The sequence below is a fragment of the Octopus sinensis genome, linkage group LG9 (genome assembly GCF_006345805.1).
Source record: "Octopus sinensis linkage group LG9, ASM634580v1, whole genome shotgun sequence".
NCBI classification, from domain to species: domain Eukaryota; kingdom Metazoa; phylum Mollusca; class Cephalopoda; order Octopoda; family Octopodidae; genus Octopus; species Octopus sinensis.
Window position 1 is genome coordinate 75,840,377 of NC_043005.1, and position 21,652 is coordinate 75,862,028.

At 38.2% G+C, this 21,652-nt stretch overlaps 1 protein-coding gene across 1 annotated transcript in view; it reads left to right on the top strand.

Moving 5' to 3' along the window:
* The window catches only part of LOC118764881 (regulator of G-protein signaling 9-binding protein-like), a 147,826-nt gene that overhangs the window by 44,883 nt on the left and 81,291 nt on the right, over positions 1–21,652 (top strand). Inside the window, exon 3 of the mRNA XM_036506039.1 lies at positions 8,473–8,639. Coding sequence (XP_036361932.1) covers positions 8,473–8,639 — 167 coding nt within the window. The remainder of the gene's footprint in view (positions 1–8,472; positions 8,640–21,652) is intronic.

A 21,652-nucleotide genomic window follows, 5' to 3' on the forward strand; every position in this document is an offset into this window, starting at 1 on the left:
AAATGCTTAGCGGTATTTCATCTGCCGCTACGTTCTGAGTTCAAATTCCGCTGAGGTCGATTTTTGCCTTTCTTCCTTTCGAGGTTGATTAAATAAGTACCAGTTACGAACTGAGGTCGATATAATCGACTTAATCCGTTTGTCTGTCCTTGTTTGTCCTCTCTGTGTGTAGCCCCTTGTGGGTAGTAAAGAAATAGGTATTTCATCTGTTGTTACATTCAGAGTTCAAACTCTGCCGAGGTTGACTTTGCCTTTCATCCTTTTGGGGGTCGATAAATTAAGTACCAGTTATGCACTGGGGGTCGATGTAATCAACTTAATCCCTTTGTCTGTCTTTGTTTGTCCCCTCTATGTTTAGCTTCTTGTGGGCATTAAAGAAATAAGAAGCTTGCTTTCAAACCATACGGTTTTGGGTTCAGTCCCACTGCATCACACTGAGGGCAAATGCCTTTTTCTGTAACCTTAGGCCAACCAAAGCCTTGTGAATGGATTTGGTAGACAGAAACTGAAAAATGCTTGTCATATACATAGATACATACATGCATACATACATACATACATACACACACACACACACATGCACACACACACATAAATGGAAATAATACATACTACCACTACTACAAAAATAACAGCTTCTTCTTTAAGAGCACGTGTGTTTGAAAAGGTTAAATGAAAGTGCTCACACACTAGGAAAAAACTTCTTCCCAAAAACAGTTAGTGACATCCTGATAAAAGATTTTATAAAATATTTTTAAAAAATAATTTTTTTAAAAATCACCTTTACACTTCAAAACTGTATTAAGTAATTCTCACAGACTTTCAAATATATATATATATATATATATATATAGTTAATAAAAAAGCATATATCAGAAAGATTCACACTCTAAAAAATAGAGCAGTAATTATTACCACAAAAATTTTATTTCTTGGACATAGAGCTACCCAAAGTTTCGCATCCACAAAGCAAAGCCTTGTGGACAGTTCGTCTTGTCAGACTCCATATAAATACAAAATTTAAAATATCTATGTTGCAGATGTGAGGAAATGCTCAGAACTTGAGGAATACATCTTAACAAAAAAACGTTAATGAAGACAAGTTATCTCCCATTAATCAAAGGTGGGGGTAAAAAAAAACTCTTATAGCCCCAAAGAGGCCTAACTAACAAATGGAGAGATCCAATTTTCCAGTAAGCAGCTTTTGAAGTGGATACATTTAGAAAAGACTTCTTTATAGCTGTTTAACATGCTAGGTTTCTTATAGTCCTTAAGAATTTTGGCTTTCTCCACGTTGCAGATCTTACAACGGCCAATTCCATTAATATACCAGCCTGGATGATCAAATTAATTTCCACCTGATGTCACATGGAGTCCCTTGATCTTTGAGATGCTATACATAGCAGGCCAGGGACATATCAAGCCATCTTTCTGGGACTCTGAAAGATAACTGGTGGATAAGAAAATGTTGCTTGAACGACGTACTTGCAGAACCAATATATTTACACACATGGGATGTGCCCCATTCACACCCCTGGTAACATATGGCATGGGGCCGGTCATCCCATATTTGGTCATCTTCTGAGGTGGTGGAACTGGGAATGGCAGATACCTCCTCCAAGTCGCTGGTCCTGGATAGGTCATTATTTCTAGGTGCGGCATTTGTATTGGTGACAGCATACATTGCAGGCCTGGTCACTCTATCTGTATCTGTGGTTTGTTCATTATCCATGGCATGGTACTGGGGGTCTTTGGTGTCACTCTCTGTGATGCTGGTCCTGGACTGGTTATTATCTCTGGGCACGACAATTGTATTGGTGTGAGAACTGGTTAATCTACAAATAATATTGGTGTTTGATGGTACATAATTGTTATTGTGGATATCAGGTCTAAGTATCACCATAGCCTCACAAATGACACCTTTAGCCTTGTATTGGCCTCCTATTGGATAGTTATCATATACCCTGCAAGAGCAACCTGCCTCCTCCCTTGTATTGTGGGCATTCGCTAAAATGTTTTTTAAGTTAGGTGCACAACTAAAGGAGACTCTTAAGTTGTGTCTGTTAAATAAATATTTACTTGTGCATTTGAAATAATTAATACTACCACTACTACAAAAATAAAAACATCCTCTTTAAGAGCATGTGTGTTTGAAAAGGTTAAACGAAAGAACACACACACCAGAAAAAAACTACTTCCCAAAAAAGGTTAGTGACATCCTGATAAAAGATTTCATAGCATATTTAAAAAAAATAAATCTTTTAAAAATCACCTTTACACTTCAAAACTGTATTAAGTAATTCTCATAGACTTTCAAATATACATACATACATATTATATATATATTATATATATATATATATATATATATATATTATATATATATAATATATATATATATTATATAGCCTCATCTGGCACCTGTGTCGGTGGCACATAAAAACACCATCCGAAGACCCGGCAAGACTAGTCAGGCCATAACCTGTGGCCCCTACCTGGGACGTAGTCAGTCCACCTGTGCATACCTTCCTCTTGTGACACTTGTGAAGACCTGTTGAGGCAAGTGAAAATCAAATCAAATCAAACAATCAAATAGATGAACATCAATGGAATTTGTATCTTTGTGTTACCAGTGCCGGTGGCACACAAGAAAATCATCCGAACGTGGCCATAGCCAGTACCGCAAGACCTAGGCCTCCTCCGTGCTTTGGGGACGTAACAAACACCATCCGATCGTGGCCGTCCGCCAGCCTCATCAGGCACCTGTGTCGGTGGCACATAAAAAACACCATCCGAGCGTGGCCGTCTGCCAGCCTCGTCTGGCACCTGTGTTGGTGGCACATAAAAACACCATCCGAGCGTGGCCGTTCGCCAGCCTCGTCTGGCACTGTGTCGGTGGCACATAAAATCACCCACTACACTCTCGGAGTGGTTGGCGTTAGGAAGGGCATCCAGCTGTAGAAACACTGCCAGATCTGACTGGCCTGGTGCAGCCTTCGGGCTCCCCAGACCAGTTGAACCGTCCACCCATGCTAGCATGGAAAACGGACGCTAAATGATGATGATGATGATGATGATGATATATATATACCGGAGTGAGCCTATAACTGCGAAACAAGGTGGAAAATTGTACTCGAATACCAGAGGTAGAGTAAGACAGCAGAAATATCACAAAAACTGTTACTCAGAGTTTCACGTTCCCATTCCTTGGACAGTTTTGTTTAGAATGGAACAGAAGTAAGGTTATAAACAAACATGAAATTAGTATAATGGATACACATTTAAAAATGGTTTTGTTACATACGTGTATTCATTAAATTAATTTCATGTTTGTTTATGACCATATTTCTGTTACATTCTAAACAAAACTGTCCGATGAATGGGAACGTGAAACTCTGAGTAACTGTTTTTGTGATATTTCTGTTGCTTTTTAATAAAGTATCATCATCATCTTCATCATTGTTTAACGTCCGTTTTCCATGCTGGCATGGGTTGGACAGTTTGACTGGGGTTTGGGAAGCCAGGAGGCTGCACCAGGCCCCCAGTCTGATCTGGCAGTGTTACTACAGCTGGATGCCCTTCCTAACGCCAACTGGTCTGAGAGTGTAGTGGATGCTTTTTATGTGCCACCGGCACACATACATACTTTTATATATATATATATATATATATATATATATGTATGTATATTGAAGACTGTAGTTGTGTGAAGCCAGAACAATGTGAGAAAGTACAAAATAAACTATAAAAGGAAAAGAAAACAGAACAAAGTTGCAGTTTTACTTTGTATTTCTATATTTCAGGGTGAAAACCCCTTCTTCAGGACATTCAGAAAAGCAGTTGCTGGAAAAAGTTATTACTAAATATATGCATTTATGTGTATGTATGTGTGTGTGTGTGTGTGTGTGTGTGTGTGTGTCTGTATGTCTGTGTGTCTGTGTGTGTGTGTATGTGTGTGTGTGTGTGTTTGTGTGTGTTTGTTCTCCACTGTTTGACAACTGGTATCGGTGTGTTTATGTCCCTGTAACTTAGTGGTTTGGCAAAAGAGACTAATAGAATAAGTACCAGGCTTTAAAAATCATAAAGTGTTGAGGTTAATTCATTTGCCTAAACATTCTTCAAGTTGATTGCCTCAGCATGTCCATAGTGCAATGATTGAAACAAGTAAAGGATAAAAAGAAGCTATATAGAAAAATATATATATAAATATATCTGTGCTGGTGGCACATAAAAAGCACCATCCGAACGTGGCCGATGCCATTGCCGCCTTGACTGGTTTACGTGCCGGTGGCATGTAAAAAGCACCAACCAATTGTGGCCACTGCCAGCTTACCCTGGCACCTGTGCCGGTGGCACGTAAAAAGCACCCACTACACTCACAGAATGGTTGGCGTTAGGAAGGGCATCCAGCTGTCGAAACACTGCCAGATCAGACTGGAGCCTGGTGCAGCCTCCTGGCTCCCCAAACCCTGGTCGAACTGTTCAAACTGTGCTAGCATGGAAAACAGACGTTAATCAATGATGATGATGATGATGATGATGATGATGCTGTGGTGGGCTTCTACACAGTATCTTTACATCAAATTCATGGAGAGGGCATTGGTCAACGTAGAGCTTAGTAGAAGCCACTTGGTTTAACCCTCTAGCATTTAAACTGACCATATCCAATCGAAATATCTTACCTGCTCTATGTTAAATCTAGCCAGATCCAGTTTCTCACACCTACCCTACAGTATTAATCTAAAAATAAACAATCTCACCATCAAAATCCGAAAGCTATGCAATAATGCATGATTAGTTCAAAACGATGTGAATAAATAAGCATTATGTCTGACAGATTAATCTGAATGCTAGAAGGTTAAGGTGCTGCACAGTGCTATAAACTCAAAAACACATATTGACATTGTGAGCTACTTAAGTATACAATCATATCTGCACAACAAATATCACATAGTTAATTGAATTTTTATACTGATGACTTAACAGGGTGTATGTATTCTGGATGTGCTAGCTGATTCTGCATAATCACTAAAGATGGTGCATTTAGTTTTTTTGTTTTTACCTCTATAAATTTCAGACTTTTGTTGTATCATATCAATTTGTAATTTGTTTGCTAATCTAATAATGTATACTTAGAAAATTAGAAGATTAAAACAGACAGACAAATTGATAGGACAGACAAGATTAATTAGATAAGGTAAATAGATAGAAAGATAGATAGATTAGATAGATAGATAGATAATAGATAGATAGATATAGATAGATAGATAATAGATAGATAGATAGATAGTTAGACAGACTGATAGATAGATAGATTTGATAGATAGATAGATAGATTTGATAGATAGATAGATAATAGATAGATAGATAGATGGATGATGGATGAATGGATAGACAGAAAGTTAAACAGCAGGATTACTGGGTAAGACAGATAGATAAGCTTGATAGATGATAGATATAGATGGATAGATAGGTCACATAAGATCAAAGAGAGATGAACAGATAGACAGACAAACAGAAACATAGACAGGCAGATAGATAGATAGATAGATAGATAGATAGATAGATAGATAGATAGATAGATAGATAGATAGATAGATAGATAGATAGATAGATAGATGGATAGATAGATAGATAGATGGATGATGGATGAATGGATAGACAGAAAGTTAAACAGCAGGATTACTGGGTAAGACAGATAGATAAGCTTGATAGATGATAGATAGATAGATAGTTAGACAGACTGATAGATAGATAGATAGATAGATAGATAGATAGATAGATAGATAGATAGATAGATAGATAGATAGATAGATAGATAGATAGATAGATAGATAGATAAGTGGATAGATGGATCGATGGATTGATCGATCAAGTGATAGATAAATAGATTCATCTTAAATGTATGTTTATATTTATGCCAGAGTAATAGGTTTAATATGGAGGCACTAATGACCATACTTGGCTGAACTTTCACCATGCTTCATTATGAAAGGATTCTCTGGGTGAGAGCAGTGATAATGCAGTGAGTCTCTTGAAATATGGTAAGATGAGAGAATATAGCAAAACTAGTGATGATCTGCATTGGCGGTTAATAATGCAAAGAATCCAAATGCAAGAATATGTTTATGCTTTGTAGAAACAAAGAGATATCTAAATTTTCAGACAGTCATCACCATCATCATCATCAGCAGCAGCATCACCACCATCATCATTGTCATCACTATTACCATCATCACCACCACCACCATCACCACTGCTGTCATTGTTGTAATCCTCCTTCTCCTTTTCTTCCTTTTCTTCCTTCTTTTCCTCCTCCTCCTCCTCCTCCTCCCCCCTCCTTTTACATCGAAAAAACCTTAGGAATGAGAACCCAGGTTCGAAGTTTCCCCCAAGACACCTGATGAAGGCTGGAGGGTATATCAGCCGAAACAAGATGAGGACAAATATACATCAAATGTAAACAATGTAAATAATGTAAATAACGTATAAAATTCCTCATCTCATAAATATAGAACTATAATACTATCCGTGTATAAGAAACTTCCATATTTTTTAACCTAATTTTTGACAAAAAAAGGCTTCTTTATATGCATTAAAATATGGTGTTTAATATAAAATACTCATATGTGGAGGCACGTGGCTTAGTGGATAGGGTGTTGGACTCATGCTTGTAAGATTGTGGTTTCAATTCCTAGACTGGATGATGTGATGCATTCTTGAGCAAAAACTTCATTTCATGTTGCTCCAGTCCACTCAGCTGGCAAAAAAGAGTAATCCTGTGATGGATTGGCGTCCTGTCCAAATGAAACCAGCCCTTAAGAGCCTGGCATGGCTCGAGAAGGAAACATTTCTTCTTCTTTACTCATCGTATATTTACTATAATTTACCTTTCAAATACTGCATCATCTTACTGAATTCACTTATAAAGGACCAGGTTATATGCTTCATTTGACAGTTCGTTGATGAGTTGATGGTTGGTTAAACACTAAGTGTACTTATGAATGAGAGGTAATGAAGAGGAGGACTGAATAATGCTTTGCTTGAATGAGCTGGAATGCCTTTGACATCATAAAGCAGGTCAGTGAAACAAAAGTAGGACGACGTCCTTAAATTAGTTTGTGTGTGTTTGCACATGCAGTGAGTGTGTGTATGTGTATGTGTTTGTGTGTGTGTGTGTGTGTTAGTACATATTTATTTCACTTGTAAATCTATATGCGTGTATAGATTTGAGGATATGTGGGTGTTCTGTAAATATTCTAGCATGGAATTCAATGCAAAAATATTGGAGGTTGAAGATAATCCATGTAGAAATTTTTACTTTCGGACTGATATTCATCATTTAAGATGATTTTGATTTATGTGTGTGAGTAATAGGTCATACTGAAGATGATGAAGAGGAGCATGCATGAAAATGAAACAGAAATTGGAGAAGAAATTGAACTAAAATAAAGGAGGATAGATGGATAATTAGATAAGTAGATAGATAGATAAGGTAGATAAGAGACTTAGATAAGGAACTTAGATAAGAGAAATAGATATATAAGATGGATATACTGTGAGATGGATAAAATAGATAAGGCAGATAGCAGATAGACAAGAGATATGGAAAGCTAAGATATTTAGACAGGCAGACAAATAGAGAGAGAGAGTGACTGACTGATAGTGTAGATAAGGAAAATAGAGACATAAGAGAGATAGATAGAGACAAACAGATAAATAGACAGATAGATAGATAAAATAGATGAGAGAGACAGATGAGGTCGATCGGATAGATAAACAGACAGACGGATACATAAATAAGATAGATAGGGGGTGGATACATGAGATAGATAGACAGGTAGATAGAAAGACAGATAGATAGACAAACAGATAGACAGACAGACAGACAGACAGACAGACAGATATATATATATATAGATAGATAGATAGATAGATAGATAGATAGATAGATAGATAGATAGATAGATAGATAGATAGACATGCAAACAGATAGATAGATAGATAGACAGACAGACAGACAGAGAGACAGACAGATGGAAAGACAAACAGCAGATAGATAGACAACCAGACAAACAGACAGATAGATAAATAGTTTGATAGATAGACAGACAGACAGACACATAGATAGACAGATAGATAGATAGATAGATAGGTAAATAGATAGATAGATAGATAGATAGATAGATAGATAGATAGGTAAATAGATATATATATATATATATATATATATATATAGAGAGAGAGAGAGAGAGAGAGAGAGATAGCTGATAGCTAGATAGATTGACAGACATGGATATCTCCAACAATATCGATTTCTCAAGCACCAAACATAAACATATCTCTCAATCATTGTCTTTCTTTTACAGCCATACTTCTTTCTAGATATGTTGTATTAATAATTACCCTGTTAAATTTACTAAGACATGAAATATATACTAATTTACCAAAACGAAATATTTTTCTTTCCAGCTGATAGATGAGCTGAACAAAGAAACTGCCTGCTACAGTGCACTCGCGATAGGTCTTGGAGGTTCGCACGATTCCCCAAATTTAAGGAATGAACTGACGAGAATACGAACCAAGTCTTTCCATTTGGTTAAACAGACTATGGAAATCTTAACCCTGCTTTATCAAAGGTATTTTGCCAGTTTTGATAATCAAATAAATTTTTTTTTTTATCGTTAAGCAATTATTTTGATTGTTAAACAATTTTAATGTTTTCTTGCTTTTGCAACCATGCAGTTTTAGGTTCAATCCCACTGTGAGGCAGCTTAAGAAAGCGTTATCTACTATAACCCTAGGCTGAACAATGCTTTGGGAGTAGACAGAAACTGTGTGGAAATATGTCCCATATATAAGCATGTCTGTCTGTCTGTCTATCTATCTGTCTATCTATCTATCTATCTATCTATCTATCTATCTATCTATCTACATGTATATATATATATATATATGTAGAAGAATATTGAACTTTATTTAACGTCCACTTTCCATGCTATCATGGGTTGGACGATTTGACTGAGGACTGGCGAACCAGGTGGCTGCACCAGGCTCCAATCTTGATCTGGCAGAGTTTCTACGGCTGGATGCCCCTCCTAATGCCAACTACTCCAAGGGTGTAGTGAGTGCTTTTATGTGCTACTGGCATGAGGGCCAGTCAGGCGGTACTGGCAACGGCCACAAAAAATCGTTTTTTGTTTTTAATTTTATGTGTCACCTGCACAGCAGCACAAGTGCCAGTAAGGCAACGCTGATAACGATCATGCTTGAATGGTGCTTTTTGCGTGCCACCAGCACGAATGCCAGTCAGCTGCTCTGGCGACGATCATGCTCAGATGGTGCTCTTAGTGCTCCACTAGCACGGATATGTATATACATGTGTGAGTGCCTTTACGTGGCACCTACACTGACAGGGTCATTAAGTACTTGCAAGACAAAAAGAAAAATATATATTAATATGTGTGTGTGTATGTGTGTGTGTGTATACATATATATATATAAAGAAAATAAGATAAGGTAGAAAATGCAAAAATAATTTTATCATGAAAAGCATTTTAATACCGGTTTCAGTCTTTTCCACTCTTTCAACTTGGAGTAAAACAAGAAAAACAATCAAATTGGGGAAAAATTAAATGAAATGTTTTTAAAAATATTTCCATAGTCTTCAAATAGGTAGGACATTTTCCTTTTTTCTGTCTCTCTCTTTTACTTTTGTGAAGGCTTGGTAGCTAGTAGCAGATCTGAAGAAATAGTTAATATGAGGGATGCTAGTTCTGCACTTTGTTTGTTTAAGTAGCAGCAGCCGAGAATGGAGAAGACTAGGAAGAGGAAGAAAAAGAAGGAGAAGGAAAATAAGTGAAAGAAGAAGAAAAATAGGAGAGTGGTATGACAGTAGGAGACTGTTCATGGAATCTTCTTTAATGGTCAAGTGACCTAAACGTGACCTGTTGTGGTTGTAGCAGTAGTGATTGAAAGCGTTCTGAATAAATTCATGGCAGAGAAATATTTGGTTCTGGAGTTTCATGGTTTAAGCAGCAGCAGCTGAGTAGGAGCAGGAGGAAGAAGAAGAAGAAGAAGAAGAAGAAGAAGAAGAAGAAGAAGAAGAAGAAGAAGAAGAAGAAGAAGAAAAGAAGAAGAAGAAAGGAAAGATGATGGAAGTGGTTATGACCCAGTAGTAGAGGTTGTGGAATCTACTTCAATGGTCAAGTGATCTAAAAATGACCTGCTGTGGTTGTAGTTGTAATGGTAAGAACTGTTCCAAATAAATTCATGGGTAGCAACTGTTCTTAATATATCTATCATTTTTAATATTTGCATGGGTATTATTCTAAGAAACTTGTAGTTGTGTCATCTGTGGTGGAAGCATTCAAAAGAAGTTCATATTTTGGGATAAAATATGATTCTTTGCTAATGCACTGATTATAGGTTGCATTGTCCCTGAATTTATAGAGGGGAAAAATTCTGAAGTTGGGTTGTTTGTTAGTGGCACAAATGTCGATGTGTTCACTTAATGCCATTTTCCTGTATTCCCGAATTTTGATTTGGGATCTATGTAGTGTCATCCTCTGGTGTAGACTGGTTTTGGTTTGACTTATGTGTTGCTCTCGGCATCCTGTGCAAGTTAACACATATATTAGGTTTTCCAAAGCACATGTAAAGTTGTTTTTCACTGTAAAACGTTGACCCTGTTCAAAGGGGTACTTTGATCCCTCAATAAGGTTGACGCATATACCACAGTTAGGTCTTCCGCGTTTTTTTTACTGATGGTTTCAATGTTGTTGACAAGTGTACTTGGGCTTGTGTTAGGAGACTTTTCATTGACTTGGGTTGTCTTTTGCTCTTTATGATGGTGTGTGTTTGGAGGATTTGGTTTATTCTGTGGTCCAGTTTTTGTAGAGGAATGTTCTGGAGGATGGTGTGGAAGGTTTCATTGTTTAAAGGGTGGTGTGTGGAGATGTATGATAGGGCTTTTGGCTGTAAATCCTTCTTTAGTTTGGGACGTCTGAGTTCATGGATGTTGAGTTGTAGGGCACATTGAAAACCTTATCAATTAGTGATGGTGGTAGTTCCTGCTGATTAGTGTATCCTTTAGCTCACGTAGTCATATGTCCCTGGTGCTTGTATCAGATACTATAATACAAATCCTTTTTGCCAGGTTGAAGGGGATATTCATTCTAGTGTGTCTGGTGTGGCAAGAGTTGAACAGTAGATATTGCTTGGAGTCTGTGGGCTTATAGTATATGCCTGTTTTTATTTTGTTGTTGGATTTCTTAATGAGATGTCAAGGAATGGAAGTTGTTGATGGCTATATTCCATCATAAATTGAATGTTCATGTGAAGTTCATTTAGAAGTTCTTGAAATTCTTTAAGTCTCTCTACACTTTCATGCCAAAGAATGAAACAGTCATTTACATACCTCTTCCAGTTATTTTCTATGTAGAGGGAGAATGGGTTGCCATATTTTTCTAGTACCTTATCCCATGATTAGGTTAGCAAAGGAAGAAGCCATTCTTTTACCCATAGCAGTCCCCAATTTTTGTTGATACAAGTTGTCTTTGAAGACAAAGAAGTTATCTTCCAAGATGAATTTTAGCCCTTCTATCACAAATTCTTTTTTGATGTTGTGTGGGAGTTCATTGGAGTAATTCTCTAGCCAGAATTGGATTGCCTCTATTCCTAGGCTGTGGGGGGATATTAGAATAGAGGTTGACTACATCGAAGGATACTAGTAGGGTGTTTTTGTTTATTGTTTCCGGGAGGTGATTGAGGATATCTAGGTCGTCCCTTATGTAGGTTTGATATACTTAAGGAATGGTTTTAAGAGGGCATCTAAAATGTTGCTGAGGCAGTGAGTTTCGCATGTGGGACCTGCTATTATAGATCTTAATTCGAGGTCATTAGGAGTAGGTACCTTGATTATTATATGTATGCAGGTGTGGCTGTGTGGTAAGTATTGGGTTGTCCAGAAAGTTTGTGGTCAATAAATACTAGCCATTACATTTTTAATCAACCAAATATGAAACATTTTGTTGCACAATGCATCTCCATCTTTCCTTTAACATGAAAATACCCTCTTCCCAGAATTGAGGTGGTTTCATGGCAAAGAATTCATCAAAATATCTTTATATGTCATCCAAGGAATTGAAATTTTTACCATTAAGACTATTCTGCAGAGACCTGAATAAGTGGAAATCCGAAGGAGCAATATCTGGTGAATATGGAGGGTGGGGTAACACATCCCAGCCGAGCTGCAGCAGTTTTTGTCTTGTTCCCAAAGCATCAAGTGCCGAAAATGAACTTTCTTATCTTCCATTTTAAAGGGTTACAGAATTAACATAGGTTATAGGAACATAAATCTTCTTCTACAAAAAGATAGCTTAAACTGTGCTCTAAATGGAGGTGTAGTCAAATCTTACTTTATGGACTCAACCATGTTCTAAATTAAGTTGAAAGTTAATCTACTATAAATTGGCATGAACTTTCCGAACAACCCAATATTTTTAGTAGATTGAGTGAATGTGTAGAATTTCCTAGTATTCTGAGGTTATTTCATTCAGTCATTATCTCCATTACAAAGTGTAGCTTCAGCTTTGAGCTTAATTAATTGCCAATATTCAAGATACTTAGTGCAATTACAGTATAATCATTACTAACAAATGAACAGTTTAAGTGATTAACCTATTCATGTTAAATTGCACCAATTGTATATGAAGAAGATTAAGACTTATAGTTACGTCATAGTCAATATGTAAGTTAGTAAAACATAAATGTATAGAATATCTTCATGTTAGATGACATATCAAGCTAATGGATAAAAAGATATAGGAATTCTCATATCATTATCATTACCACCAGCATCACCAACACTGCCTGCATTATTATTATCATTTCATTTATACACAACAGATCAGACTGTTGGGAAGAAAATTCCTAATGTCAGGCTACATCAAGTACCCTTATTTGTCATTGACAAGCCCCGCCTCCCCTAAAATTTCAGGCCTTGTGACTACAGAAGAAAGAGTTATTTTTATTATATGACAGAATCATTAGAATGTTGGTGGGGAGAAAATGCTAGTTGCATTTTTTCTGGTTCTTTACATTGTAAGTTCAAATCTCCCGGTGGCTGCTTTTGCCTTTCACTCCTCTGGGGTCAATAAAATAGAGTATCAGTCAAATATCATAGTGAAATATGTGAGATAAGTACACTCGTGAACAAACAATTCACGTGAAAAAAATAATTCACAAAAAAATAATTTGCAAAGATATCATTGGTTCAGTTATTATCTGGTGTAACAATTTAAAAATGATAATAACAGAATCAATAATATAGGTGATTGCAGGCCCTCAAAAAAGCATTAAATAGCTGAAGGATTAAAATTAATCAAAGGACATACCAAGTATGTCTATCTGCTGGAAATAAGAGTTTTGACTGTTATTTCCAGCAACTATACATACTTAATATGTCTTTTGATTAATTTTAATCCTGGTGCATATATATTTATTATTGCTATGGTTACATGTACTTGACATGTTAGTTAGTTAGTTAATTTTTGGCTCAAAAAGCAAAAAGCAAGGCCATGTAGGGGGACATAGAATTATGTACAGGGTGGTGTTCATGTAAAGAGTTCAGGCCACTTGTGGTCAAGGGAGATTTTGAACCGAGCGGTCGTCGGCATCTTCACCATCTCGTCTGGCAGCTTATTCCACGGATCCGCAACCCGGACAGAGAAAGCCCCACTCCTTCGATTGAGATGAAATCGATGCAGATAGAGCTTTTCAGAATGACCCCACAGCCGACGCTCTGGAGCAGGAGTGAAGAACAGCTCTTTCGAGAGGTTACACTTTCCGCTTATGATGCTGTGAGCAAGAATGAGATCACTACGGCGTCGGCGTTTTTCTAGAGAATAAAGGTCGAGCGTCTTCAGCCTTTCTTCATAAGACAAATTCTTGAGACCAAGAACCATGCAGGTAGTCAGCTTCTGGACCCTTTCAAGATGCTGTATGTCTTTGAGGAGATAAGGAGAAGAGGCTTGAATCCCGTACTCCAATATTGGTCTCACCAGCGTGACATAGAGCGGTAGGAATATGGCTGCTGTGAGCATGACCGTCGAATCAAGAACAGAACTCCGCGTGCTTTGTTGGCAGCATGGACGCACTGGGCTGAAGGCGAAAAGGAGGAATCCACCAAGATACCCAGGTCCTTTACCTGGTCGGTCCTCTCCAGCAGCAGACGACCAGGCTCAAAATCAAGTTGAGTTGCAGTAGGAGAGCCAACAGGCAGATGACAGCACTTTGACACGTTCAGACACAGGTCCCATTCGTTAGACCATCTCCAAATTTGGTGGAGGCATCGACGAAGATCCTCTATATCACCGCAAGGAGTGACCAGTTTGACATCGTTGGCAAATAGAAGGGTGTGTTGCGTGAGGTCGTCGGGCAAGTCATTTATGAAGACTAAGAACAATAAGGGCCCAAGCACTGAACCTTGAGGCACGCCACTGCTCGCACTGGAAACGTCGGACAGCGAACCATTAACTTGGACTTGGAAGGAGCGATCTGAGAGAAAGGCACCAACCCATCGTACAATATCCGGATGGAAACCATATGCTTGAAGCTTGACCAGTAATAGGCGGTGGTTTACCGAGTCAAAAGCTTTGGCAAAGTCCAATAAAACGATGTCAACAGCATCACCATCATCGAGGATGTGCGTCACCAATTCTTCCATTACCAGTAAGTTGGTCAAGCATGATCTCTTTGGCACAAAGCCGTGTTGGGAATCAGAGATAAAGGCTGTGTTTTGGAGGTGGAGCATCATACTTTTCTTAAGGATGGTTTCGAACATCTTGCTGATTATTGAAGTAAGGGAAACCGGTTGGTAGTTAAGCAGGTCTTTGCGGCTCCCTTTCTTAAAAATTGGGCAGATTATTGCTGTTCTCCAGTCCGCAGGTATAACACCCGTCGCCAATGACATATTGAATAGACATGTTAAAGGCTTGCAGATGACCGGAGCCAACGCTTTGATAACCCGTGGGTGTATGCCGTCAGGGCCGTGACCCTTGTTGACATCGAGGCCTTGAATAACGCATTCGACTTCGTCCCGCGTGATGACCAATCGAAGCATTGGAGGTACCGATCTAACAAATGGAGGGGTTCACGACCATCATCTTGTTTGAAAATAGTTGAAAAAGCCTCGGCAAATAATTGACTCTGTTGATAAGGGTCCTCAATCGATACGCCTGTTGAGTCTACCAACGTTGCAATTTGGTTGTTCAAGCGGGAATTCCGTTGGACATGGGCAAAGAAGGTTTTTGGATTGCGACTGGCGTTTGCCGCGATTCTGTATTCATATCTGAAGTGTTCTTCCTTTTCAATTTTCATGGCTCGGTCTCGTTGAGTTTTGTACACCTCAAAAGCTGCAGTCGAATCTAGATTTTTGAATTCAGCCCAAGCAATATCTCTGAGTCGAAATTCTCGTTTAACCTTCTTCGTCACCCAGGGCTTGTGTTTCTTCTTCCTGGGAAGCCCAACGGGAACTGCTTGGTCAGTCAACCAGATTACATATGCTTTGAGGGACAACCATAGTTCGTCAACTGAGGACAACGTCATCAGGGATCGCCAGTCCAGAAGCGCGGAAGCCTTGGTTAGAATTTCAAGATTAATTGCAGAGAAGACTCTACGGGGCAGCGAAGTAGTCGTGGGCATAGAAAAAGTTGTGTGCATGACGAACTTCAGGACTGCATGATCACTCTTGGCAAGAGGGCCGCACACAGATAAGCCTGACACTGATCTTGGATAGCGGGAGAATACCAGATCCAGCATAGATGGCTGCTGCCCAGACCAATGCCTTGACAATGAAACCACATAGGTTTCAGCTCTAATGTTAATTGCATTAAGCTCCTAGTCATTTGTACATACAAGTTGTCCATATCCAGTGGTGGGCTATGGCATAATACAAAGAGCACAGCATTATCAATTGTCTGACAATTTTGCCATGTTTGCCCCATAAGTGACATCTACTGGTTGCATCCATATTGTGATGTCATGTGTTGTCAAATACTGAATCATATATAACAATTGAAATCAAGGATTATCAAGTTATACCGATATCCTTTTTTTCTTACTATTCGTTATATGTTGTGTGTGTGTGTAGATATTATAATTGCCTCATCTTGATACATGATAACCATCTCACATAAGGAAGGAAAAAAAGAAAAAATGAATTGAAAGGTTACTGAATTTAAGAGACAAAAGCTTGTGCAAAACCTTTGACACCCTCATGGTCGCATAGTAGTTTCCAGCGTGAGACATTGCAAAATGAGTGGTACTGTTTTGACTGCAAGTTTTATGTCAGAGAAGTGCTGTCTTCCCCATGACTCGAATGTTTTTTTCATGTGCCACTGGCACAAGTACTTGTAAAGCGTCACTGGTAATGATCATGCTCAAATGGTGCTTTTTACATGCCACCAGCACCGAAGCCAGTTAGCTGCTCTGGCAACAATCATGCTTGGATGGTGCACTTAGCGCTCCACTAGCATGGATTCCAGTCATCGAATTTGATTTTGATTTCACTTGCCTCAACAGGTCTTCACAAGCAGAGTTTAGTGTCCATTGAAGGAAAGGTATGCATAAGTGGTCTGGTTACACCCCTGGCATAGGCCACGAGGTTATGGTCTCACTTGGCTTGTTGGATCTTCTCAAGCACAGTATATTTCCAAAAGTCTCTGTCACTAGTCATTGCCTTGGTGAGGCCTAATGTTTGAAGGTCATGCTTCACCACCTCATCCCAGGTTTTTCTAGGTCTACCTCTTCCACAGGTTCCCTCAACTGCTAGATGATGATGATGATGATGATGAAGATACTAATGACTATGATGACAATGTTGATGATGATAATAATGACGATGGTGATGATGACAACAATAACAATAACAATGATGATGATGACGATGGTAATGATGGTGATGATGATGAGGATAGACGTAATGAAGATGATGGTAATAACGATAATGATGATGAAGATGATAACGACGACGATGATGATGATGATGATGATGATGATGACGACGACGATGGCAAAATACGACGATGATGACGAATTCAATCTCATGGCCATGTTTCTGCCAACATTGCTTTACATTATATAACATACATTATTATATTATATTACAACATTTTATATTATATTTTAAGCATTCTTCAGACTAAACTCATTGAAGTACTGTAAATATTAAGTAACAAACAGTAAGGAAAGAAGATCATTTTTAAGGAAACATCATCTCAGAAATACAAGATCCTAAAATAAAAGGCTGCCTGAGAAATGATCGATTTATAAAATATCACAAAAATACTTTTTATATTCTTTTGGAAATGCATCTGAATATCTTTTTTGTTTACCTTTCACATGCTGGGACACTGCCTTGAGGAAATTTAGTTGAATGAATTAATTCCGGTACTTTTTTTAAAGACAAATACTTATTCTATTGGGCTTTTTTGTTGAACTGCTAAGTTACAGGGATGTAAACATACCTACACTGGTTATCAAGCATTATTGGTTGGCGAAAAAAATAGGCACAAAGACACCACACACACACACACACACACACACACACACACACATACACACACACAATGAAATGAAGAGTAAATAGACAGGCGACAACCCATAAAGGGTAGTTCTTTGTGTTACTTGTCCTGTTTTCCATTTTTTCTCTCATTGTTTGCGTATTGAACTCATTTGCTTTCGTACTTCATGTTGTTTACACAGTTGGTGACATCCTGTACCCATATATGCATATATATATATATATATATATATATATTCCACATTGATAAGAGGAAAATACCCTGAAACTTGTCTGTGGATGCTTGAGCCAGCATGGGAAAGCTGATGACCTCCCCTGTTCGAAGGTTATAATTGACACAAGTTTGTGTGTCACATAGCTACTTGGAGGCGATGGCCTCTTGGAGCTAATCAGTGGCAGTATTCGTCCTATTTTTCTGGACTGCCATGTTAGCTTGATGATAACTATACATACATACATACATACATACATACATACATACATACACACATACATGTGTGTGTGTGTGTGTGTGTGTGTGTGTGAGGTTAGGGATTTTGTGTGGCTATTCAAGTTATATTTTTAGCTCTTATTTCTAGCAATTGTAGGTGGTATTTTCCATCCTTAACTTTTTTTGTTGCATATGTTATTGACATAGATGCCAACTTAAAGAATGCCACAGTGCTGAAATATGTTGATGACATCAAGCTGTACCTTGAAATAAAGAGGACAGATCCTGTACACTATAGATCTTTATTGCAATCAGACCTGGACACAATGCAGCAGTGGATCATGGACTGGCAACTCAAGCTGGCTGTGGGCAAATGTACCACCATGCATTTTGGGAGGCAAAACCCAGCATCTACTTACTTCCTCCACAACACTAATCTCAAAAAGTCTTCTTGTGAACGTGACCTGGACATTATCTTGCCCAGGATATTAAAACAGTACAGTATAATGTGAATGTTACTGCTATTTTGTCAAGGAATGTAAATTAATACTGTATCTAATATTTATTTAATATTTTAGAAAGATCGACATATTTTTGGAAATGACGTAAGTCGAAATGATTTAACCAGAGGTATATGTGTCAAAACAGTTTGATTAAAATTCTATGCTACTTAAGTTTCAAAGCTACTTAAAGTTTTGAAACTCTAAGTAGCTTAAAGTTTCACTGCCTGACAATAAGCTTCATGAGCTTTGAAAGTTTAAGTTGCACAGAATTTGAATCAAACTGTTTTTGCTTCATCCATGTAACTCCCAATAAATGTGTTGAGTAACCTCCTTTTATTTGTCCATTCACTTGTATATATATTAGGCAAAAGGAGATAACTATATATATATGCATGCTAAATCAAGACCCATATTAAACTCCTCACTCATATCACTATCAAACCAAGAGTTTAACTACAGTCTGTCCATAGCACTTAGCGTTACCTGCCACCCTTTGGGTCTTCTAGATACAAATATCTTTTATATATATAGGCATAATAGTGGCTGTGTAGTAAGTAGCTTGATTATGAACCACATGGTTCCAGGTTCAGTCCCACTGCATGGCACCTTGGGCAAGTGTCTTCTACTATAGCCTCGGGCCAACCAAAGCTTTGTGAGTGGATTTGGTAGACGGAAACTGAAAGAAACCCGTCGTATATATGTATATATATATATATGTATGTGTGTGTATATGTTTGTGTGTCTGTGTCCCCCCCCCCCCAACATCGCTTGACAATGTTTGTGTGTCTGTGTTTGTCCCGCAAACATCACTTAACAACAGATGCTGGTGTGTTTACATCCCCGTAACTTAGCAGTTCGGCAAAAAGAGACCGATAGAATAAGTACTAGGCTTATAAAGAATAAGTCCTGGGGTTGATTTGCTCGACTAAAGGTGGTGCTCCAGCATGGCCACAGTTACATGACTGAATCAAGTAAAAGAGTAAAAGAGTATATAGTAGGCTATAGTAGAAGACACTTGTACAACTTTCCACGCAGTGGAATTGAACTCAGAACCAAGCTTCTTACCATTCACCCTTGCCTGCACCCATATAAACTGTGACAAAACAGTGAAATTTTCTTCTATTATGATTTAGATTAAAACTTTCATTGTATCAGCCCCCTGCTACATAGATAAATACATCAATATATAAATATATAAATAGTATTGAATTGAAGTGTCTTGTGGTATAATAATAATGTGTACATTTATTTTTATCATGCTCCTGTGTTCTAAAATATGAAGAAAGTCTCAATGGGATTTCATTTCGGGGAAAAAGAAATTGTCTCTGAAGAGCTGTTGTGTAAAAAAAAAAAAAAGAAAGAAAAAAAGAAAAATAAACGAAAAATCGATCTGACTTGCAAGAGACATCAGCAGTTTGAGAGACATCGTGTTATGGCATTATTTCGGTCTTTCGCACTTCCTCTGCCACCTTGTGTTTCATGTTGCTTCGTCATCATCATCATCATCATCATCATCATCATCATCTTCATATTCCTCCTTCTCCCACTTGTCATTGTCAGCATCGCCATCAGTGTAGTCATCATCATCCTAAACATCGTCATCATCATCATCCTAAACATCGTCATCATCATTGTAGTTATCATCATCATCATCATCATCATCTGTGTAATCATCATCACCATCCTCACCACCACCACCACCATCATCATCCTAATCCTCATCAATGTAGTTACCACCACCACCACCACCACCATCATAATCCTAATCATCATCATCATCATCATCATCATCATTGTAGTTATCACCACCACCACCACCACCACCACCATCCACCACCATCCACCACCACCTCCACCACCACCACCACCACCATCATCATCGCATCGTAGTTATCACCACTACCACCACCATCATCAACATCCTAATCCTCATCATCATTGTCATCACCATCATCACCTCCACAACTGTGTGAAGAAGTGTTGCACTTTAAAGGTGGAAGGAACCTGTGGAAGAAGTAGACCCAGGAAGACATGGGAAGAAGTAGTGAAGCACAATCTTCTAATGCTGGGTCTCACGGAGGCAATGGCATGTGACCAACACCTTTGACAATAATGCTGTGCTTGAGAAGACCCGTCGCACCAAGTGAGATTGTAGTCATGGCTGATGCCAGTGTTGTGTAACTGTCCCCTTAAATGTACCCTTTAAACATTGGGTGAAATGCTGTGCTTGTGAAGACCTATTGAGTTGAGTAAAATTACAGTCATGGCCAATGCCAGTGCCGTCTGACTGGCACCTGTGCTGGTGGCACATAAAAAGCACCATTTGAGTATTGGGCCTCATGGATGTAGAGACAGATGATCTAGACCTTTGGCAATATATTGTGCTTGTGTAGACCTGTTAAGCCAAGTGAGACCATAGGCATGGCTGATGTTAGTGTCAGGTCAGTGGCACCCATGCTGGTGGCACATAAAAGCACCCATTATACTCTCGGAGTGGTTGGCATTAGGAAGGGCATCCAGCCGTAGAAACCTTGGCAAATCAGATCAGAACCTGGTGTAGCTCCCTGGTTTACCAGTTTTCAGTCAAATTGTCCAAATCATGTCAGCATGGAAAAATGGATGTTAAATGATGATGATTAATAATAATAATAATAATAATAATAAGTTTGCTTATTGATCGACATGAGCATCCCCTGTGATCATAATATCTCAGCGAAAAAGTTTGACAAGCTCAGAAAATATAAAGACCTACTCATTGAAATTGAGAAAATGTGGCATCTCAAGGCGGTTACAATACCAGTGATCGTAGGAGCACTAGGAATGATCAAGAAGGGAACCGAAAATTATATGAGAATGATCCCTGGCTTACCATCCCTGCAAGAAGTGCAAAAGATTGTCTTAACTGGTACATCACACGTATTGAGAAGAGCATTGTCGATGTGAGAACTGTTGCTGCTCATGTATTTTAATTTAACTTAAAAAAAAAAATTTTTTTTAAAATGAACGAACTATTGAGTTTAGTTTAATGGCCTACCAATGTATACTATGAGTTTCTTTGCCCTAGGAGTCAGGAAGACACTCGGCAAGAAATGGAAGCAAATTTGAAAGAAGAAAAAAAATGTAATAATAATATTA